The sequence below is a fragment of the Amblyraja radiata genome, chromosome 2 (assembly GCF_010909765.2).
Source record: "Amblyraja radiata isolate CabotCenter1 chromosome 2, sAmbRad1.1.pri, whole genome shotgun sequence".
NCBI classification, from domain to species: domain Eukaryota; kingdom Metazoa; phylum Chordata; class Chondrichthyes; order Rajiformes; family Rajidae; genus Amblyraja; species Amblyraja radiata.
The window spans coordinates 34,071,690-34,096,186 of NC_045957.1; the positions used below are offsets into that span (position 1 = coordinate 34,071,690).

The 24,497-nt window shown below is 43.8% G+C and overlaps 1 protein-coding gene across 6 annotated transcripts in view; it reads right to left on the reverse strand.

Moving 5' to 3' along the window:
• The window catches only part of dip2c (disco interacting protein 2 homolog C), a 539,567-nt gene that overhangs the window by 218,460 nt on the left and 296,610 nt on the right, over window positions 1–24,497 (reverse strand). For all 6 annotated transcript variants that reach the window (XM_033044735.1, XM_033044743.1, XM_033044718.1 and 3 more), the window contains one exon: window positions 10,259–10,330. In XM_033044735.1, coding sequence (XP_032900626.1) covers window positions 10,259–10,330 — 72 coding nt within the window. The remainder of the gene's footprint in view (window positions 1–10,258; window positions 10,331–24,497) is intronic.

A 24,497-nucleotide genomic window follows, 5' to 3' on the forward strand; every position in this document is an offset into this window, starting at 1 on the left:
CAAAAACAGGGATGTAATGCTTAGGCTCTATATAGCACTGGTCAGGCTGCATTTGGAATATTGTGAGCAATTTTGGGTGCCATATCTGGGGAAGGATGTGCTGGCTCTGGAGAGGGTCCAGAGGAGGTTTACAAGAATGATCCCAGGAATGAGTAGATTAACAGTTGATGAGCATTTGACGGCACTGGGCCTGTAGTCGCTGGAGTTTAGAAGAATGAGGGGGGGACCTCATTGAAACATACAGAATAGTGAAAGACTTGGATAGAGTTGATGTGGAGAGGATGTTTCCACCAGTTAGGAGAGTCTAGGACTAAAGGTCATAGCCTTAGAATTAAAGGACGTTCTTTTAGGATCAAGCGGATGGTGAATCTATGGAATTCTGCCACCGAAGGCTCTCGAGGCAAAGTTAGTGGATATATTTAAGGCAGAGATAGATAGATTCTTGATTAGTACGGGTGTCATAGGTTATGGGGAGAAGGCAGGAGAATTGGGGTTGGGAGGGAGAGATAGATCAGCCATGATTGAATGGCGGAGTAGACTTGATGGGCCGAATGTCCTAATTCTACTCCTATCACCCAAGTCCCTATGATCCACATCCCTGCACTGCAGCAGTAACCTTTCATCCACTTGCTTATCCAGTCTACTTCTGCCTCAAACATATTTCAGTTTAGTTTAGAGATACAGCATGGAGACAGGCCCTTCAGCCCACCAAGTCTGCAACCATCACCTGTACACTAGCACTATCCTACACACTAGGGGCAATTTACAGAAGCCAATTGACCTGCAAACCCACATGTCTTTGGAACGTGGGATGAATTTGGAACATCCGGAGGAAATCCACAGTCACAGGGAGAATGTACAAACTTATTTTGTACATTCTCCCTGTGACACTAATAAACTTACTAAATGACAATTAGTATCTTCATCTAAGTAATTAGTATGGACTGTAAATACTTAGGCTGCAGCACTCATCCCAAAGCACTCAAGTGGTTACATCTTGCCAACGCGCATGTATAACTTTCTGTTTGTTCTCTATAACCCATCCTCAGTAGTACAGTATCCACAATCCCAGGAGCCCTTTTTCTGTGCAGTGACCTTTCCTGTGGCACCTTAGCAAATGCTTTTTAAAAATGAGAAGCAAAAACTCGAAGGGGGAAAAAACAGGTTCACTAAATCAGTGCAGTTTTGGTTGCAGTTTGCACGTTAATAATTGATTCCACCCAGACAGGGACCTCTATGCCACTATATCACCCCCTGCCATTGGCTTATAGGAAATTAATTTATGGCATTGCATTAACACCATACCCGCTTATTTTTCATTGGGTATTTAATCTAATATCCCCAACTGGTTTGTTGTTCAAATAATTGTATGCACTTGCCCTAAATCATGGCATAAGAATAATGTGCTCTGTTTATTTGTTGCCCTGTCCTTGGTTATCAGTTAAATAAATCAATGTGCAATTGTGTCTGTGATGCACCTGGTCATAAATTAAAATACTACTCGTGGAGCCGCAGAAATAATATTCAGCCTACACTGATGAACGAAATGTATGAGCAAAACTGAGAATTATTGCAGTGAATACAAAATGTTATCTTTCTACTCTGCTGCAAAATATTGATTAGATTCAACGATTCGCATTAACAACATTGCCTTTGGCCAGACAAATACATATTCTAAGCTTTTGGGAGACTTCAGTGCAGTAGATCATTGTTGCAATGTACTTTTGGAGGTTATACAATGTGCCTGTCAAAGACTAGGAGTCTTCATGTGTGATTTAAATCCATGGACCGAATACTCAATATATCTTAGTATTGTAATGATTACCCATTTCTTTGCTTTGAATTGTTGTGACCTTAAACGAAAGCAATCCGTGATGCATAGAAGTTAAAATGCTCTGCTTAGCACAAGGAAATCTATTCCCTGTCTGTCGAATCCCAGAGTCATAGAGCTAAACACCACAGAAACAGGCACTTCGGCCCACCTTGTCCAGATACTGGGCTGGTCCCATGTGCCTGCATTGGCCCACAGCGCTCTAAATCCTTCCTATGCATATATTTGACCAAACGTATTTTAAAAGTCACAAATGTACACACTTCTATGCATTTCTCTGGCAACTCATTCCAGATATGGACTACCCATCGAGTGAAAGCGTTGCCCGAAAGTCTCTCTTAAATCTCTCCCTCTCACTGTATTTTTTTTAAATTAGAGGGCATGGGTTTAAACATTAAACTCAGCATACAGTGGCACAGAAGCATGATAGTAAATAATTAAAATCATTCTCCTGACTGCAGTGGAAGCAGAGAGGATGATGGTGGCACTTTTAGCATTACCAGTTGGGGATAAATATTTGATATTTGTGGAAACTTTCCATGTTGAGTTCAGAGGCTCAGTGAAGCTAATGGCAGCCTTTCCGCCAGATTGTCTGCTTATGCAGAAACATAGAATGCAAGTGTGGTCTAAACTGTGTTCGGTCAAGGAACGATACAAAATGCTGGAGTAACTCAGTGGGTCAGGCAGCATCCCTGGAGAACATGGATATGTGACGTTTCAGGTTGAGAATGTTTCAGGTTGAGAACCTTCTTCTGGCTCCAGTGTTCGGTCGGTCTGTCTGTCTTTAGTTCTGACATTGTCTCGGTGTACAAACTGGTTCTACTTCATTCTCACCTAGGTCCTCATTTCAGATTTTCTCAATTATCTTTCAACGTTATGGTAATTCTGCTTCCTATACCATCCCTGGTGCATTTCAGACACACAACCACTCAATAACCAAAGTATCTTCTCCTTATGTGTTCAAGAAGGAACTGCAGATGCGGGAAAATCGAAGGTACACAAAAATGCTGGAGAAACTCAGCTGGGTGCAGCAGCATCTATGGAGCGAAGGAGATAGGTAACGTTTCGGGCCGAAACCCTTCTTCAGACTGATAGGGGGTGGCGGGGAGTAGGAAGGAAAAAGGGAGGAGGAGGAGCCCGAGGGCTGGGGGATGGGAGGAGACAACTCGAGGGCTAAGGAAGGGGAGGAGACATCAAGGGCTAACAAAATTGGGAGAATTCAATGTTCATGCCCGCCGGATGCAGGCTCCCCAAACGGAATATGAGGTGCTATTCCTCCAATTTCCGGTGTTGCTCACTCTGGCAATGGAGGAGACCCAGGACAGAGAGGTCGGATTGGGAATGGGAGGGGGAGTTGAAGTGCTGAGCCACCGGGAGGTCAGGTAGGTTCTTGCGGACCGTGCGGAGGTGTTCGGCGAAACGATCGCCCAACCTCCGCTTAGTCTCACCGATGTAGATCAGCTGACATCTAGAGCAGCGGATGCAGTAGATGAGATTGGAGATACAGGTGAACCTCTGTCGCACCTGGAACGACTGCTTGGGTCCTTGAATGGAGTCGAGGGGGGAGGTAAAGGGACAGGTGTTGCATTTCTTGCGGTTGCAACGGAAAGTGCCCGGGGAGGGGGTGGTGTGGGAGGGAAGGGAAGAATTGACAAGGGAGTTGTGGAGGGAGCGGTCTTTGCGGAAGGCAGACATAGGGGGAGATGGGAAGATGTGGCGAGTGGTGGGGTCACGTTGGAGGTGGCGAAACTGACGGAGGATTATTTGTTGTATGTGACGGCTGGTGGGGTGAAAGGTGAGGACTAGGGGGACTCTGCCCTTGTTGCGAGTGCGGGGATGGGGAGAGAGAGCAGTGTTGCGGGGTATGGAAGAGACCTTGGTGTGAGCCTCATCTATGGTGGAGGAGGGGAATCCCCGTTCCCTGAAGAATGAGGACATTTCAGATGTCCTGGTGTGGAACGCCTCATCCTGGGAGCAGATGCGGCGTAGGCGGAGGAATTGGGAGTAAGGGATGGAGTCCTTACAGGAGGCAGGGTGGGAAGAAGTGTAGTCCAGATAGCCATGGGAGTCAGTGGGTTTCTAGTGGATGTCGGTCAGGAGTCTATCACCTGCGATGGAGATGGTGAGGTCAAGGAATGGTAGGGAAGTGTCAGAAATAGTCCAGGTGTATTTCAGTGCCGGATGGAAGTTGATGGTGAAGTGGATGAAGTCAGTCAGTTGTGTGTGGGTGCAGGAGGTGGTCCCAAAGCAGTCGTCAATGTAACGGAGGTAGAGGTCGGGGATGGGTCCCTGGTACGTATTGAACAAGGATATCTCCTCCAACCTCATCTACTGCATCCGCTGCTCTAGATGTCAGCTGATCTACATCGGTCAGACTAAGCGGAGGTTGGGCGATCGTTTCGCCGAACACCTCCGCTCGGTCCGCAAGAACCTACCTGACCTCCCGGTGGCTCAGCACTTCAACTCCCCCTCCCATTCCCAATCCAACCTCTCTGTCCTGGGTCTCCTCCATTGCCAGAGTGAGCAACACCGGATATTGGAGGAACAGCACCTCATATCCCGCTTGGGGAGCCTGCATCCGGTGGGCATGAACATTGAATTCTCCCAGTTTTGTTAGCCCTTGATGTCTCCTCCTCTTCCTTAGCCCTCGAGCTGTCTCCTCCCATCCCCAGCCCTCGGGCTCCTCCTCCTCCCTTTTTCCTTCCTACTCCCCGCCACCCCCTATCAGTCTGAAGAAGGGTTTCGGCCCGAAACGTTACCTATCTCCTTCGCTCCATAAATGCTGCTGCACCCGCTGAGTTTCTCCAGCATTTTTCTGTACCTTATCTTCCCCTTATGCCAGTTTTAGATCACTTACCAATCACCTTCAATTAATGACTGTGAGTTCTCTTAGTTTAGTTTAGAGATACAGCAAGGCAACAGGCCATTCGGCCCACTGAGTCCGTGCCAACCAGTGATCCCTACAAACTAGGGACAATTTACAACTTTTACTGAGGCAATTAACCTACCAACCTGTCCGTCTTTGGAGTGTGGGAGGAAACTGGAGCACACGGAGAAAACCCATGGGGTCACAGGGAGAACGTACAAACTCCGTACAGACAGCATCAATGGTCAGGTAGACAAAAGTACTGGAGAAACTCAGCGGGTGCGGCAGCATCTATGGAGCGAAGGAAAAAGGCAATGTTTCGGGCCGAAACCCTCTGAAGAAGGGGTTCGGCCCGAAACGTTGCCTTTTTCCTTCGCTCCATAGATGCTGCCGCACCCGCTGAGTTTCTCCAGCACTTTTGTCTACCTTCGATTTTCCAGCATCTGCAGTTCCTTCTTAAGCACCAATGGTCAGGATCGAACCTTGGTCTCTGGCGCTGTAAGCCTACAAGGGCTTGACTCGTGCAAAAATAGGAACTCGCTTCTCCTCTCGCCACTCATGTTGATGATTTTATGTTTGTGAATATCTCTAGCAGTTTTCCCCACAACTTCCTTCGTTCCAATGAGAACAACCTCAGTTTCTCCAGTCCTCCCTTCTCCTTAAGATCTTGATAAATCTCTTCTGCCGCTTCTCTGAAGGAACAGGACACAATACTCCAGTGATGGCCAGATCAGCTTTCATATAGATTTGTCATGATATATTTGTTCCTCTTTCAAGTAGCTCCCTCCTTCACCTGGAGTACTTCAACAATATTCAATAATAACAGATTAGAGTGCAGATGGTTTCACTGGCTATTGTCTGGCTTGAATGATTCCCTAGACTGAACCAACGTCCTGAGTGCGTATGAGCAGCACGGCTGCATCATTTGAAAAGATCAGAAATCTTTTAGTTGCTGCCACTTCTGAAAGCAGCGAAGAAGAATAAAAGACCAGCAAAGTATGTCATATTTTACACCTATCTATAGGCGAAAATTCACATCCTACAGCAAAATAAAAGTTAAGTAATAAAAAAAATAACAGGCTGGAGATGTGAAGTTAGAAATTCGTAACAGAAAGAAAGATGTAAATTTTGAAATTAACCTACATTTAAGGAGTTCAGATAAGGGTCTAAACTAAGTAGACAATCAGGTGCAGGAAAGAACTGCAGATGCTGGTTTAAATCGAAGGTTGACACAAAATGCTGGAGTAACTCAGCGGGACAGGCAGCATCTCTGGAGAGAAGGAATGGGTGGCGTTTCGGGTCGAGACCCTTCTTCTGATGATCAGGTGCTATTAGTTTAGGACGACTTACTGTAATATTTGATGTAATTGTAAACTTGGAACTGCTAACAATCCAGCAAATAACAGTGCTAAACAAAGCATGCAGAGATCGATTGTAACCTGAAATCTGCTGTAATATTACAAAAATCTATATGGAGATCTCTGCAGTGATCATTAAAAATAATTGTTGTCATCTTAAAAATAATTTGGTTTATTAATAGGATGAGCTAACCGTGCCCAATTATTCACAAACTTGAATTTTATAAAGAAAGAAGTATTGCTGTTAACTATTTATAACACCTGATCTTATTGCCTTCAAAACTCCATACCCCGTCAAAGCCTTCCCCCGCCAGACTTTCTTCAATACACAATAATCCCAAGTGTGCAGGGTAAAGGTTGGACTTGTCAGGAACACATCCCATAAGTAAGATCCATCACTGCCAAATTTACCATCTCCAAAAGCCAACAGAGTTCAGACAAAAATAGTTTTCATTGTTTAATGTTCATAACTGACACTGGAGCAGGAAATCAGGAGAAATATTTGTAAAGTGGAATAGTTGAGGCAAACAGTGTATATGTTCCCGGAGTTAGGTTCCCGGAGGTTTTTGTCAGTCTCCCTACCTGCTTCCACTACCTGCAACCTCCGGCAACCACGTGCAACCTCCGGGAACCGCACGGAAACCTTGGGTGGGGCGCAAAGTCCCCAGAGGTTTCCGTTCAGGTTTCCTAAGTGGGACAGGGGGCAAATGTCCCCAACTTATATTTGGAACATGTAGCAAGTTGACTGGTTCATTTTGGCTTAGATAAATGTTGTGCTGGCATTGATAATGGAGCAGTTGACAATGTGGATGTCTTTGAATGCTTTAGGAAGTTAGCAGAAGTCTAATTTTTCTGGTATCCATCACTTTATAGATACAAAGGAGTACGTGTCATCCTTATCTTGGCATCAACTGAGCCATGCAACGAACATTAAACATTGGAGACTTATTATTTCTGTTATTTTAAAATCCCTACAAAACGTCTGTAAAATATCACAGCCACATAATTGAGCCAGTGAAGGCTCGTCTTGTGTCTTTACTATGATGCTCTTAGATTTTCAGACATAAAAGGAACTAACAGACCTAGGGTTCATCCGGGATAGTGTCACTAAGGTAAAGATTCAGCTACCGTCTCATTGAATGACAGAGCATGCACGGGTGGCAAATGAACAAATGCAGTTCCTTTTTCTTATACTGTCCCCTTCTGCTCATATAATAAATGGCCTTGCTGTAGGTTGCTCATCACTCAGCATCTCCTACTTATTAACAATGCTCAACGTTTTTGAAGATTAGATGAAAACGTATATTTGTATAAAACGTAAAATTGTTAAGGGTTTGGACACGCTAGAGGCAGGAAACATGTTCCCGATGTTGGGGGAGTCCAGAACTCGGGGCCACAGTTTAAGAATATAGAGCAAGCCATTTAGAATGGAGACAAGGAAACACGTTTTCTCACAGAGAGTTGTGAGTCCGTGGAATTCTCTGCCTCAGAGGGCGGTGGAGGCGGGTTCTCTGGATGCTTTTAAGAGAGAGCTAGATAGGGCTCTTAAAAATAGCAGAGTCAGGGTATATGGGGAGAAGGCAGGAACGGGGTACTGATTGGGGATGATCAGCCATGATCACATTGAATGGCGGTGCTGGCTCGAAGGGCCGAATGGCCTACTCCTGCACCTATTGTCTATTGTCTATTGTAGGTGGGCTGATGAAGTAAGTACGCCGACAATGCAAAAATTGGCAGAGTTTGGGAAAGTAGGGATGGTTGTTAACGTATTCAGCAGGATGAGAGCCGTTAGAAATGTGGGCAGAGAAATAGCAGATGGGGTTTAATACTGACAAGTATGTGGGGTTGCACTTTGGAGAAGCAAATGTAAGAGGGAAGTTTATAGTAAATGGAAGATAGACACAAAATGCTGGAGTAACTCAGCGGGACAGGCTGCATCTCTGGAAAGAAGGAATGGGTGACGTTTCGGGTTGAGACCCTTCTTCAGAGTTCTCCTGAGATGCAGCCTGTCCTGCTGAGTTACTCCAGCATTTTGTGTCTATCTTCCATCTACTGTAAACTTCCCTCTTACATTTGCCTCTCCAAAGTGCAACCCCACATACTTGTCGGTATTAAACCCTATGAGCTGTTTGTGTCTATCTTCGGTTTAAACCGGCATCTGCAGTTCCTTCCTACACTTTACTGTAAATGGGAAGGCCCTTAAGAGCATAGGTGTGCAGAGGGATCTTGGGGATCAAGTCCATCGCTCCCTGAATGTGGCAACACAACTGGAATGGGTGGTGAAGAAGGCATGCAGCATGCTTGCCTCCATTGGTCGTGGTGTTAAGTATAAAAGTCAGGAAGTCATGTTCGTCAGAGAACTTCTCATGTTCAGTGCCTGGAACGCACTGTTGGTGGATGCGAGGGGGAAGCAAATACGACAGCAATGTTTAAGAGGTATCTAAACAGGCACAATAACAGGCAGGGGATGAAGGGATATGGACTGCTGAGATGCATATTAACATCAGCAATTAGCATCATGGTCGGCTTGTTAATCCTGGCTAAATTGGACCAGCTAGGGCGTCAAAATGGGGTTATGTTTCAGGGTTGCTGGGAGATTTGGTCAAATTGGAATTGCTCTCTGCAGAGCTGGGACAGGCTGCGAGAGGTGCCAGGGAGTCTGGAACTTAGATACAATTTGCAAGCAAAGAATGGGAAGCCTTGCAAACCCTGTCAATCTGGTGCTAAATGCAGAATTGGATGGCTGCGAACCAGACATACGCTTTGTAAATAGTTTGTAAATAATGTTGCAGAGTCTGACTCTGCTAAGTGTTGATTGGATGAGGTATTGAGCCTTGTCTGGGAGTTCCGTTAATCAGGGTAAATGTTTCCAAGTTAACTTCACCTCGAAGTCTGTAGTGAATACAATGTATTGAATTGTTGTATCATTGGGTTAGGGGAATGCCTGTTATGTATGGGGTTAATCGATATTTGTAATTGGGTGATTAAGAGGCAACGCCCGTGCTGTTCGGCCCTCGAGTACGCAGGGAATATAAAAGTCCGTGATCACGAGGCTCAGGGTCGATCTTCTGGAAGAGCGCTCAGTACCGTGTACACTTCTGGAGTGCCTCTGTCGGCACGAGGCCTAGAGGGCTTGAACAGATAGACGCAAGGATCGAACCCGCGGTGGGATATGTACAGGGTGTGATCTGTGACGCTCTTTTGGTCAAATAAAATTTAGTTCAGTGTTTTTACTGAAACTAGACGGGGGGGACGGGGGGACGGGGGGGGGGGGACTTAGAAACTAGCAATTATCAGGCTCAGACATCATAGGCCATGGCCTCTTCCTATGCTTGTGAATGAAAACCACTCATATACACAGTATAACAACCTACAGTTATTACATTCTTATTATAATGCAAATAAACTTAAAACCCACTTTTAAAATAACAGCATACATATTTACCATTTCAACTGAGTAGCAAATTCAAACTAATGTTCATTCGGCAAGCTACCATTTACTTCACATTTCTTTTTTACATAGAAACATAGAAATGAGGTGCAGGAGTAGGCCATTCGGCCCTTCGAGCCTGCACCGCCATTCAATATGATCATGGCTGATCATCCAACTCAGTATCCCGTACCTGCGTTCTCTCCGTACCCCCTGATCCCTTTAGCCACAAGGACCACATCCAACTCCCTCTTAAATATAGCTAATGAACTGGCCTCAACTACCCTCTGTGGCAGAGAATTCCACAGATTCACCACTCTCTGTGTGAAAAATGTTTTTCTCATCTCGGTCCTAAAAGATTTCCCCCTTATCCTTAAACTATGACCCCTTGTTCTGGATTTCCCCAACATCGGGAACAATCTTCCTGCATCTAGCCTGTCCAACCCCTTAAGAATTTTGTAAGTTTCTATAAGATCCCCCCTCAATCTTCTAAATTCTAACGAGTACAAACCGAGTCTATCCAGTCTTTCTTCATATGAAAGTCCTGACATCCCAGGAATCAGTCTGGTGAACCTTCTCTGTACTCCCTCTATGGTAAGAATGTTTTTCCTCAGATTAGGAGACCAAAACTGTACGCAATACTCCAGGTGTGGTCTCACCAAGACCCTGTACAACTGCAGTAGAACCTCCCTGCTCCTATACTCAAATCCTTTTGGGTTTTTGGGTTTGATGTTTTAAATGGCTGTGCTTTTTCTGCAGGTGACTTAACATACCTGGAGGTTGCGGCAGGTAAGCCCCGAGCAGTTTGGATTTCTTCTTTTCATACCCTTTCTGCGTGATGTCCCCTGCAAATGAGAGGAAACAAGCCGTCATTAAATGGAAGCACACAGAATAAATGTCTGCATTTTGAGGCTGGATCAGTTGCCATCACGACAGCTGTGCTGGCACTAAATCAGGGCACGCTGGGTCACAGACTCCTGAAATCCTCAGCCTCGTAAGTGATCACTTTGCTGGATAAAACCTGCTGCAATTTGTTTCAGTGGGACTGGTCGAGGATAAACCCAAGCTGGCTGCGCACCAGCAGCCTAACACAGGCACTTTCATCCAAGCAATCAACAATGAATTATGCATTGGCTCTGGGCTTGTAATTGCTGTCAAAATGAATTATCTACCAAGTCCAATCATTTCAATTTAATAAAGATGGAAGCTCTATAAATAGGAGGCACTTCCATCATCATCAGAAAAGGTAAGAGAGAGTAAGAACGGTCAGACAACAATGCGAGTGAAGTCCGAATTGCCAAACACTTTAATTCCCCTTCCCATTCCCACACTGACCTTCCTGTCCTAGGCCCCCTCCATTGTGTAGGAAGGAACTGCAGATGCTGGTTTAAACCGAAGATAGACAAAAAAAAAGCTGGAGTAACTCAGTGGGACAGGCATCACTGGAGAGAAGGAATGTGTGAGGTCTCGAACCTAAACATCACTCATTCCTTCTCTCCAGATTTGCTGCCTGTCCTGCTGAATTACTCCAGCTTTTTGTGTGTGTCTATCAAAAGGGCCTGTCCCACTTTCACGACCTAATTCACGGCCTTTTTTACTCATGGACATTTTTCATCAGGCTAGAAAAACGCTCCAACCTAATTGATGCCATGAGTACCTACGACTAGCATCACGACCTACCTACGACCTCGTGACGACCATGCTGCGAGTATGGGTCAAGGGAAAACTCGGCAGAGGTCGTGAATTAGGTCGTGAAAGTGGGACAAGCCCTTAGGGCCCCGTCCAATGTTAGAGTGAAGCTAATCGAACATTGGAGGAACAGCATCTCATATTTCACTTGGACAACTTAGACCGCAGTGGTATGAATATTAATTTCTCTAACTTCAAGTAACCCCGGCATTCCCTCTTTCCTTATCCCTCCCCCACCCAAATTGCACCAGGTTCCCGTTCTCATCCAACACGATTCCCTTAACATGGTTACTTTTTTGGTACTTGCACACCTTTCATTCATTTGTTCTATATCTCTCCACATCACCATCTATATCTCTGGTTATCTGCTCCAAATATGAACTTACCTACTCTTATAACCATCTTATAACAAGGGCTTTGCTTTAATGTTAGTTTACAGCAACATAGAGATCGCAACAAGTTCACATTCTTTATTAGTACGGGTGTCAGGGGTTCTGGGGAGAAGGCAGGAGAATGGGCTCGAGAGGGAGAGATAGATCAGCCAATGGTGGAGTAGTCCTGATGGGCCAAATGGTCTAATTCTGCTCCTATAACCTTTGAACTAATGAAGGTATTACAAGTTATAAAGTTAAAACCGTCCAGTGCACAAAATGGCCCACACTCACCCCACTTATTTCCTTTAACCATGGCCGCCCTCAAATGTTATGGTTCCGTGAGGTTACATTGCCACAAGATGTGAAAACCCACAGAACGAAGAGGTTTTTGAATTTAATAATTACATTTTGCAAACTAAAATGGAAACAAAATATTGGAAGGTCACGATAGTAGCTATAGGAGGAAAAAAAAGACACAAAACGCTGGAGTAACTCAGCAGGTCATGCAGCAGGTCTCTAGAGTATGTCGATAAGTGATGCTGCTTCACCTGATATTCCCGCACTTGGTGTATTTTTCCGTGTAAACTAGCATCTGCGGTTCCATGCGGCTGCAGCCATTAAAGAAGACAAGCTAACATTTTCAGGCAGATATCCTTTGTGAAGCCGGGATACTACACCCATCTGACAAAGCACACAGTGGTGCAGAGATAGAACTGCTGCTTCAAAGTGCCAGAGATCCGGGTTCGATCCCAACTACCGGTGTTGGCTGAGTGGAGTTTGCACATTCTCCCTGTGACCGCGTGGAATCTCTCCAGGCACTCTGGTTTCCTCCCACACTCCAAAATGTGTATGTAGTTTAATTGACTACTGTAAATTGCCCCCAGTGTGTAGGGAGTGGAAGTGAAACTAGGATAATATAGAATCCCGGGATGGTGGTTCTTGGTTCTTGGTTTTTTGGTCCTCCAAAATATTCCAAATGGAATTTAAACTGGAGGTGGTGAAGGGAGGACTTAAGCCAGAAGGGGTTTTGGGAAGAAAGAGCTACTTTAAATTTAGTTGCATCTGACGGGACTGACATATGATGAAAAGACTGGACTGACTGTGCTTATAATCACTAGAATTTAGAAGGGGATCTTATGGAAACATATAAAATTCTTAAGAGATTGGACAGGCTAGATGTTGGGGGAGTCCAGAACCAGGGGTCACAGTTTAAGAATAAGGGGTAGGCCATTTAGGACTATGAGGAAAATCTTTTTCACCCAGAGAGTCATGAATCTGTGGAATTCTCTGCCATAGAAGGCAATGGAGGCCAAATCACTGGATGTTTTCAAGATAGTTAGATATAGCTCTTAGGGCTAATGGAACCAAGGGATATGGGGAGAAAGCAGTAACGGGGTACTGATTTTGGATGATCAGCCATGATCATATTGAATGGCCTACTCCTGCACCTGTTTTCTATGTTTCTATGTAACTAATGAACAGGTGATCGACGGTTGGCATGAACTCGGTGGGACGAAAAGCCTGTTTCCATGCTGTCTATATAAACCAGCTACGAATGACGAATGGCCCACAGGTGATGGGCCCTGAGGTCCCAGCTCCAGATCAACACTCTCTGAACCATTTCAAGCTATTTCCAATGATTAAAGACATTTTTAAAAGTACAAGTAAACGTAACTAAGAAAATTAAAAAATTACGAACAAATAATATATTTACACAGTGGACCTGGTCAACTCAGCATGCTTATGTGTCACCTCTGGATTTAGCAGTTGGTTTCGTTGACCTCTAATTTCAACATTTCAATGCACAGATGCAGAAGGCAGAGACAAATGAAAAATGCATTGCAGTTCGTTGGGGGTCTCCTGAGAATCACGAGCTAAAGGTCGCCACTATCCAGTCCATCCTTGCATTAAAATTTGATGCACACATATTTCATCACAGTCAATTATTTACTACATTCAAGCACTTCCCATAGCTTTCTGTTTAGTCATACAATCATGGAGTCATAGAGCTACACAGCGTGGACACAGGCCCTTCGGCCCAATTTGCCCACACCGACCAACATGTCCCATCTACACTAGTCCCACCTGCCTGCATTTGGCCCATATATCTCTCTAAACCTGGCCTAGCCATGTACCTGTCTAAATGTTTCGCAAACGTTATGATAGTATCTCCCTCAACTACTTCCTCCAGCAGCTCAGTCCATTTACCTACCAGTATTAGTGAAAAGGTTACCCCTCAGGCTCTGATCACTCCCCTCTCACCTTAAACCTATGTCCTCTGGTTCTCGATTCCCCTACTCTGGTCAAGAGATTCTGTGCGTTTGCCCAAACTATTCCTCTCATGATTTTGCACACTTCTATAAGATCACCCCTCATCTTCCTCCACTCCAAGGAATAGAGTCCCAGCTGGCTCAACCTCTCCCTATAGCTCAGGCCCACGAGTCCTGGCAACATCCTCGTAAATCTTCTCCGCACCCTTTCCAGCTTAGTCCTGTGACTTGCTCTCACTTTCTCCACATGAAACCAGATGAATTTTGCAGGGACTGTACAATGGCACATTGTACAGGGTGGCACCATGGTAAAAGGTGGCATATTGGCACATCTGCTGCCTCACAGCGCCAGTGATCTGGGTCAAATCCCGACCTCGGATGGTGTCTGTGTGAAGTTTGCACGTTCACCTTGTGACCACCTGGGTTTTCTCCGGGTGTCCTGGTTTCCTTCCACATTCCAAATATGTGCAGGTTTGTAGGTTAATTGGCTTCTGTGAATTGCCCCTAATGTGTAGAACACAGAACTAGTGTATGGGCGATCGAATAGCTGCCGTGGACTCGGTGGGCCGAAGGGCCTGTTTCCATGCTGCAACGCTACAATAACCATATTCCATACAGCTCGGTGGAAAATATCAGACATGCTATAAAGTCTAGCATTCGAGCCATACCTCAATGTGTTGGTCAGGCTAAACTCAGTTGCTATAATTTGTAATGTAATTATGCACCTCACGGAGCATCAAGTTTCATATGATTTACGCAACGCAAAACGACATTATAGGCTTAATATTTCTTACCCTAAACTAAAAAAAAAGCAGAGCAAATTACTTTTCCAGAGCCAGAATTCTGGGGAGGAAATGGAATGCCATTTATTTGTTGTCAAATAATCCACGATTACTTAGATGAAGAATTCTATTGGGATTTGCAGCTGACATTTATTGCTCCATCAGCACTTTTACCATATCTAGGAAAAGTAGCATCTAATATTTTAGATTGCATTGTACTGCGTAGATGCAAGAGTTTAATAAAAAAGAAGCCCGAAGCTGAAATAGATCAAAAATAAAGCTATGGAATAAAAGGCACTTCTTTCTTATCAGTTTTTAATAAATCATCTTTTTCTAAAAAGAACCTAAATCAATATAAGGGGATAAGTTACAATTTGCATTATGGCTCATCATGTATACCTTAAACCCAATTGATAGTATTAAGAAGATTTTTAACTTGGAAGAATAGTCTCCAGAATACTATTGTGGTAATTCCAGCATTACCACAATTCAGTGCTAGTAAGGGATGTGGCACACCAGAGGTCAATTACTTCTTCAACTTTTTCACCCATACAGTTGTGAATCTGTGAAATTCTCTGCCACAGAAGGCAATGGAGGTCAATTCACTGGATGTTTTCAAGAGAGAGTTAGATTTAGCTCTTAGGGCTAAAGGAATCAAGGGATATGGGGAAAAAGCAGGAATGGGGTACTGATTTTAGATGATCAGCCATGATCATATTGAATGGCTAGCTCGAAGGGCCAAATGACCTACTCCTGCACCTATTTTTCTATGTTTCTATGGACTGGTATCCATCGTCCTACACTGGTGGTTCTCTGGTGCATTTCAGAGAGAAGTGTTGCTCTCTGCTCCTGGACCCACAGCATTGAGAGTGATCCTCAATTAACTGATCTGTCATCAGTTCAGAGGCAATTGGTTATGGCAATAAATGCTGATCTAACCAACAGCATCCATGAGGCATGAACAAATGCACAAATGAAGCCACTTTCAGGTGTCACGAGCTGCGTGCAGAACTCAGGCCCACCCCGAGGAATGACACTTGTTTCAGTCTTCATGCAGTACACTCGTTTGATCTGAACCTTTGAATTTACTCTTTTAAATCGTTAATGCACAAGGATAGGAATTGTTGTATTTTTAAATGGCATAAATCCTTTTAAGCAATTTTTCTGTCAACCAAAATGCATTATCCAAAACAGCCCAGAAATATCAACACACTCGATGCAAATTGGAATGTTTCAGCTTGAATTATGTGGCTTGATACATTATCAAATTACTGAAAGTAGACCATAAAGTGAAAATTATCGTTTCATCTCTTGGGAGGAAGAGAAAAAACACTCATGTACAGTTTAAAAAGCAGTGCTTTTTTTTTGTTTCTATTGGATCATATACAGATGCAGTACAGGGACAGGCTCTTAGGTACACTGTGCCAGGGCTGATGTGGATCTTTTCCAAACAAATGCTCCCAAATTCTGTAATTCATCCGGTTTCAGTAGTGTCTGCTATAATAAAACTCATTCAAATAGCACTTTGCATGAAAACACTTCTGCTGACCTTTCTAACCCAGAGAACTCCTTGGAAGGAAAGGTTTTACAGAGGTATGTAATGAGGGAAGGGGAGCTGGACAAGGTGGATTGCACCTCCAAAGAGTCATAATGGTTCTCAATGGGCCAAAATGCCTCTTCCTGGAGGTTCATGTCTCTGTATAAAGGCCTGATTAAAAACTGCAATTGAGGGTTCAATTACTCATTTAGTTCCATGGTGATCTGCTCACTGACCCTTCTTCCAAAAGCACTTGACCATTCTCAGAACTAGACATTGCAGACACATTTCACCTCACTCAGGAAAACCATTCATATCAAAAATGGTGAAACAGGGAACTGCAGATGTTGGTTTACAAAAAAAGACACAAAATGCCAGAGTAACTCAGCAGGTCAAGCAGCATCCCTGGAGAACATGGATAAAAGAACGAAGAAGAAGAATTCTGACCCAAACGTCACCTATCCATGTTCGCCAGAGATGCTGCCAGACCCACTGAGTTACTGAGTTACTGAGTCACTGTGTGCCCTTTATTCCATTCAAATCAAATTAGTTAAAAGGGCATTTATTTTACAAATACTTTGAAAACCTGAAAAACAAACATTACCTAAATGTTGTATCTACCCTGGTTTCGTATCTTCACAGTTTTGACTGTAGACATCAAGCAAATGACTTCGTACATATTCTGCTAAAAAAAACACTATTCTGCTTTTCCTCGATTTGTAAGTAATAGGCAGACAGAAATGTATATTTAGCATCTTCCCTTGAGACCAAGCTCCCCCATTGTTACCTAGACCAATGTGGGAGCAGACTAGAGCAGGCAATACAATCACAGTACTGCCTCAGCCAGCCTTGGCTTCAGTCACCCAGCAGCAAGGCGTGTTCGAATGTCTGAAACAACAGGCAAACCATCTCCTGATACAAAAATAACAGCCTGGGTGCTTTATGAGGAAAGAAAACTGGCCAGTGAAAAATTGGGACTTTGTGAATTAAAAGTGATAGGAGAAATTTAATAAGAGTGTAAATAGGTGGATGATGGGTGCTCAGCGAGGGCTCGGGGGAAGGGGGGGGTGGGATAGAGCTGTTTCCATGCTGAATCCCTGTTTTTCTTAACTGTAAATTAAGAAGGGATGGAGGGTTTAGAATATACATAACATAACACGAGACAAATTTAGGATTAACCACAGATAAATCAACCAAGAATTCAGAACGGTCAATGTTCATCTGCCTAGGGGCATCTGCTACACACACAAGAACGCAAGAACAGTGCAACAGTAGGCCATCTGACTCTTCATGCCTGCCTCACCATTCAAGAATCATGGCTGATCTATGCCATGCCCTAACTCCTCCTCTGTGTTAGAACCCTCATAGCTCTCAATTCCCTGACCATTTAAAATATATCTACCCCCACATTAAATACTTCTAATGATCAAGCCTTTGTGGATCTCCAAGGGAGAGAATTCCAGAGATACGCCATGCTCTGTGAGAAGAAATCTCTACCTACCTCGGTTTTAAATGACTGCCCCCGTATGTGGAAACCACGTCTCCCATCAGTGAAAACGGCCAGCTATCTTGCTACGCCCACTTAGGATCTGTTATCTATCAATAAGATTGCTGCTCATTCTTCTAAACTCAAAAGAATACAGGTTCAACCCATTTAGCCTCTCTTTTCAATCTTCTTATCTCATGAAATTAGCCTGGAGAATATCTTTTGGACAGCCTCCAATGCTACAAAAGAACTCTTCCACTTCGAGACTTTCCTAGACGTGACCTATATTTTTCCAACATTTCAATTTGCGTTGTCCTTCCTCTCTTACCCCATCAAAACAATGTTGTTCCTGTCTGCATCTCTCCCACATTATAATATTCTCTTTTTAAGTCAAAATAAATAGCGTCTACTGGATGGTCCTATCCATGCAGTCGGTAACTATTTAAAATAAACCTGAAACTGGTTGTATGACATCTGTTTCCTTACGTAAAAACAAGGCACAAAATGTTGGAGTAAGTCAGCGGGCAGCATCTCTGGAGGACATAGCTAGGTTTATCAGATCCAATTGATTTAGCCAAGAATTTACAAATGCATCATTAAATAGCTTCCCAGATATAGATAAAGAGAAAGACATAGACAACATAGATAGAGAACGATGAGATAGAGAACAGAGGGAACAAGGAAGGGAGACAAAGTGGAGTGTCTCCCTGCTATCTGTGTGCCCCTGTTGCAGGAAGACTAAGCCATTGGGCTTAGTGGTCAAGATTGGACTGCCAGGAAAGACGCCTTAGACAGCCAGTGCCTTTACCCGAGGCTACGACTGAGTGGATTGGGCACGTCAGAGATGGCAGGACCTCTTCCTGCCCACAGACAAAGATCAAAGAACACACACACACACGTAAATACTGTCCGCCATGATAATCCAAAGACCGCCAGTCTCCTCTTCAAGCCCAAAGCTGAGCCGCCAAGAAGAAACCTGTACCATCAGCATCTCCTCTCCAATCAAGGGAGAACTGCAGGAAGAAGTTCATGTCATAAGTGAAAGGGGAAGAATCAGGCCATTCGGCCCATCAAATCTGCTCCACCATTCAATTATTGCTGATCAATCCCTCTCTCTCCCAACTCCATTCTCCTGCCTTCTCCCCATAACCCCTGACACCCGCACTAATCAACAATCTGTCCATCTCTCTCTTAAAAATATCCATTCATTTGGCCTCCACAGCCCTCTGGGCCAATGGATTCCTTAGATTCACCACCCTCTGATTAAATAAATTCCTCCTTGTCTCCTTCCTAAGGGAACGTTCTTTTATTCTGAGGCAGTGACCGAGGAAGCCTGAGATCATCATGCCTTGTCATTTGAAGACCAGGACTAAGCTGCCGGGACAACTCCAAGATCGCCAGCATCATCTCGTGGGCAGCCACAGTGGTGCAGCGGTAGAGTTGCTGCCTTAAAATGATGGCGACCCGTGTTCGATCCCGGCTATGGGTGCTGTCTGTACAGAGTTTTACGTTCTCCCCGTGACCCCGTGAGTTTTCTCTGAGGTCTTCGGTTTCCTCCCACACTCCAAAGACTTACAGGTTTGTAGGTTAATTGGCTTGATATTGTAGTGTAAATTGTCCTTAGTAGTGTAGGATAGTGTTAATGTGCAGGTATCGCTGGTCGGCGTGGACTCGGTGGGCCGAAGGGCCTGTTTCCGTGCTGTATCTCTAAACTAAAAATCTCACATGCGTTCTGACAGTGAGGGACAGCACCCCCGGGCAGTACTGGACTTTCTTACGATTGTAAATAAAAGATATCACGCGAGTGCACCCGACTGTGAGTGTCGATGTGTTCACTGCCAATCCCGGCAACGTCCCCGACGCCACAAGGTGTGTACAAGATCACAACTGGTTTGGATGAAGCAAATAGAGGGGCGTGTTCCCTTTTAACAGATGGCCCAAGGAGCAGGAGAAATGTGTTTAAAATTTTGCGTAAAAGATACAAAAGGGATGGATGCAGTGAAAACATTTCACGCAGACTTGGTGTGATTTGGAAATTGCAGCCTGCAGGAGTGACAGAAGCAGAATTAGAGTTATCAAAGGGGAATTGGACGGGCTGCAGAGAGAGTGATTCGTAGGACCTTGAAGAAAGAATAGGGGCATGCACTCATGCAACTGCACTATTGGGAGTGCAGTTGCACTGCTGGGAGCCAAAATACTGGGAGCCACTGTGTTAAATGACCTTCTGCATCGTGCAATGCCATACCCTTCAGCCACAATATGCATTCTATTGGTAGATTTGAGCACTTTGTTTTAACAGAGAGAAATACTACCGGGAAAAGAGTAAAGCAGATTCATGGAAACAGGTGAAATAAGAGGTTATTGTCCTGATAAAATCACAAATTTCAGCGGCTAGATTTTATTGGGGGGGGGGGAAATGACAATTTAAAGCTGTTTTAACATTGATTTGCGATTACAAATGGTGTTCATACAATGAACAGATAAAATTTGGTTTGCTGCTTTGATAACAAAATTAAAAAAGATTAAGGATTAATGATTTATTTTTTGGAAGAAGCTGATTAGAATTTGGAATACTGAATTTTTTAACACCGTAATTATTTTTTTGGCATATCATTAGCAAGGCCAGCATGCATTCCTGCCCCTAAACACTGCATCGCCATCATCTAAACGGGAACTGGATAAATAATTGAAAAGCTACTGAGAACGGGCAAGGAAATGAGTTTACAGTAGGCAGCTCCAGATGAAGTGCAACAGGATAAAAAACACAGATGGGTCAAAAGGTTTCCCTTCGTGCGATTCAAAATGGCATTTTATGTACGTTGCCTTCAGCACAGATTCAATGACATCCAGTTAAAGACCAGACAGCCCCAATTTGTCAAGCCATCAGAAACAAATGACATTTTTCTTAGAGAAAGGTCACATCCACCGAGTGTCTGTGCCTTTACTTGCTTCCGAGGACTGTATCTTTCGCTGCTCAGACTGTTTCACATGCAGCGCGTCAGAATTTGCTGACGGATGATCCCACGGGATCAGGCACAGACAGAGAGCCTTGGCTTGTGCTTTTGTACATGCTGACGGCAGGACTAGAAACCCTCTTCTGAAAGAGATCAGAATTTTGCAAAGGTATTTTTCTAAATTTTAACTTATTCTTCAGGGTGTCAACGTCCTGGGCAAAACCAACATTTAAAGATGGTCTTTAATTGCCTCTTGACCTGACTGGAAAGCCAGGCCATTTCAAAGAAGAGGAAAGAGTAAACGGCGTTAACAGACGAGACTGGATATCACCACTGACTTGGGTTTCACCAGAGACATGACGACCATCACTGAAACTGATTTTTTATTCCAATACATATAACTAATTGAATTTAGACTTTTTTGCTGCTTGCCAGGCTCATATCTTTGGCCTAGAAGTCCATGCCCCTGTTTATTAGTCCAGTGATTTAACCACCATGCTTCCAAGGGTTACTATTTTACATGCTGATTAAGTGCGGCAGAAGGCATAAGGGACTGCAGATGCTGGAATCTTGAGCAAAACACAACGGGAAGGAGAACAGGAACCTGGTGCGAAGTTCCGTTCTCACCTTGCAAACAGCTAACAATGGCCTGCTTCCTTCACAATCGTTACTTTTTGGCATATCATTCATTCATTTGTTCTACATCTCTCTACATCACTATCTGTATCTCTCATTTCCCTTTACCCCGACTAGTCTGAAGAAGGGTCGCGACCCGAAACACCACCCATTCCTTCTCTCCAGAGATGCTGCCTGTCGCGCTGAGTTACTCCAGCATCTATCTTCGGTATAAGCCAGCATCTTCAGTTCCTTCCTACACATCGGTCTGGTAGACCACTTCTTTCCAAAGCCTTCAAATCCTTTCTGTAATGGGGTGACCAGAACTGCTCTTTATACACTAAATGCTGCCTAACCAATAAAGCTGCACCATGACTTCCTCACTCTTATACTCAATGCCCCGATCTATGAAAGCAAGCAAACTATTTTCCTCTTTACCACCCTATCTAATTGCATTGGCACTCTCAGGGAGTTATGGACTTGGACCCTCTGTACATCAGTGCTGTTAAGGGTCATGACATAAATTGTATATTTTCCCCTTACATTCGACCACCTCACACGTGCAAGTTTTTCCAGCATTCTATTTCTGTCTCAATTATATTATAATTTACATTGAAATTTGGTTTTATATCATAGAAGTCTTGGATGGTAATGGAATCTTGAGCAAATTCTTTCCCAGTCAGGCCCAGAGCTTCAGCAGCGGGGACTTTAACATCGCGGACCCCCTTGCCGGGGAAGCGCCTCGACCACTGGCCAGCGGCCTACAACATCTTGGAGCCATGGTCTCTGGTAAGGAGGTGGCTGATTTGGGAGCTCCGGGCCGCGGGATGTGCTCGACCTGTCCTGACGTCGGCGCTCCGACCATCCCGACCAGAGGGCTTGAACATCGGGCCGTCTGTAGCGGCGACTACGGAGGGTAAGGGGCATGACCACGGGTGAACAAGGAAGGAGGAGGAGGACTGTCTGAACTGTGTTGCCTTCCACCACAGTGAAGAATGCTGTGTTGGACGTCTGTGTTGAATTATGTTGTATATTATGTCCTTTTATATTTGTAGCCCTGCATGGTAAATTCATATCACTGCAGCTTACAAAAAAAACGAATTCTATTTTATATTTTGCAATGCTCTCTAAATTGTTAGCAGAAAAACTGTAATAAATATTACATTTTTTTAAAAACAAATTCAAGATCTGAATTGTGGCCGCAGTAAGATGATTAACTTGTTCAGACAGCAGACAACTTCCGGCACCTTTATTCCTGGTTGCTTCACAGAATTAACTGAGTGTCTCCCCCGACTTCAGCCCCTTCATCAATCTGTTTTTATCCCAAAGGATCCCTCACTCCACACTATGGCTGCTCTTTGCTGCCAGTCACCTCACAGAGATTATTGTTCCCTTATCTCATGGACCAAATTCAATATCTCTTGGCTGCAGATGATTTAGAGAGGAGAAAGCCCCTTCAGTGAAATAGCATGATACAGTCTTTGCTAGATACAGTACAATGATAAAGTCGCAAGGCTTTTGCACGCTATTTACCATATCTCCAGTATTTTTGGCAGCAGCCTGCAGGAACATTTTTCATCGGGTCCCAAGTGGTTCTTGGTTGACTAGACCATTCACAACCCTGTCTTGGCAAATGAAATGCAGAAGAGACACCTGTTTGACAATGCTGGCAGCAACAGTGGGTTCAGTGAAGCACTCTCAGCCTGTTGGCTCGACAACTCATCACACACAAATGTTATAAACAAGGCCAGGACTGTCCTCCGCCACAACCAAATCATTTCAGTGTTCACGAGAAATACTATATTGTCTGCAGAAAATCCGCGAATCGACATTTCCATCACAGGCCTGATTCATATTTACTGCCCTCTGGTTCAACTGAACAGAGAATGTAAATCTGCCTCAGGCTCAATTAAGTTATACTGCTTACCAGACAAATTTGTTAGGATGTGTGAACACTTTGCGCAGGTCATTGTGTTTTCAAAAAGTGAAGCCGTTTATTTATAACCCCCCCACATACATAGAATTCAATCTGGCATCATTTACAGCAACACCTGGGTGCCAGCTCTGTATATTGCAATGGTGCATATCTTCCCCTTTGTACAAAAGCAGCCTTTTGCAGGTATTCCTAAGTTCATAAGTTCTAGGAGCCGAATTAGGCTATTCAGCGCTTCAAGTCTACTCCGCCATTCAATCATGGCTGATCTATCTTTCCCTCTCAACTCCTTTCTTCTGCCTTCTCTTCATAACCCCTGACATCCTTACTAATCAAGAATCGGTCAAATTCCGCCTTAAAAATATCCTCATCCGTCTATGGCGATGAATTTCACAGATTCATCACCCTCTGAATAAAGAAATTCATTTTCATCGCCTTTCTAAAGGTACATCCTTTTATTCTGAGGCTAAGGCCTCTGGTCCTAGACTCTCCCACTAGTGGAAACATCCTCGCCATATCCACCCTATCGAGGCCTTTCACTATTTGGTAAGTTTCAATGAGGACCCCCCTTCATTCTTAGAGTATTCTTACGGGATGATGTTTCATTTAATTATCTACCTTGAGCAAGGGAGTAGAAATTCTTCCACATGGTGAAAGAGGCATTAGGCAGAGATTTTTATGCATGTACTCTCAGATAAACCTGCAGCCTTAAAGATCCATCACGCAAGACATCCAGAGCATGATAAGCAGAGACAAATTTGTGAAGGAACAACACCTCATTTTTTAGTTACTATGCAACAAATAGCTGGAATAAACTTCCTGAAGATTTAAGACTTGCCTCAACTTTGACCACTTTTAAAACAAGACTGAAAACTTTTATGTTTACTTTAGCTTTCAGCTAAATCTTAACTACATTGCACTTTTAACTTTTGCATTTTTTATAATGCATTTTTAATTTTGCTTTTCTTTTCTTTTAATTCTTCTATTTTATTATTTCATTTTATTGTATGACATGTTTTTATGTGAAGTACTTTGAGTCTGCCTCGTGTATGAAATGTGCTATATAAATAAAGTTGCCTTGCCTTGCCTCATTTTTTGCTTGGATAGCTTACAACCTAGTGGTATGAACTTAGAATTCTCTATCATCATCATCTACCATCTCGTCACACCAGGAGTTCACCCTTCCACAGCATCCAACATGATAGTGCCCCAACCCTCACTTCTCACTGCTCTCTCTCAACCAAAATCCACAAATGTTCATAATATTAAGAGCAATTGATGAGGTGGATGAAGGGAAACTAATTCCATTGATTGCAGAAAAGCAAAATCTTCAACTAATTTACTGAAATACACTTAAAAATAGCATTATTTG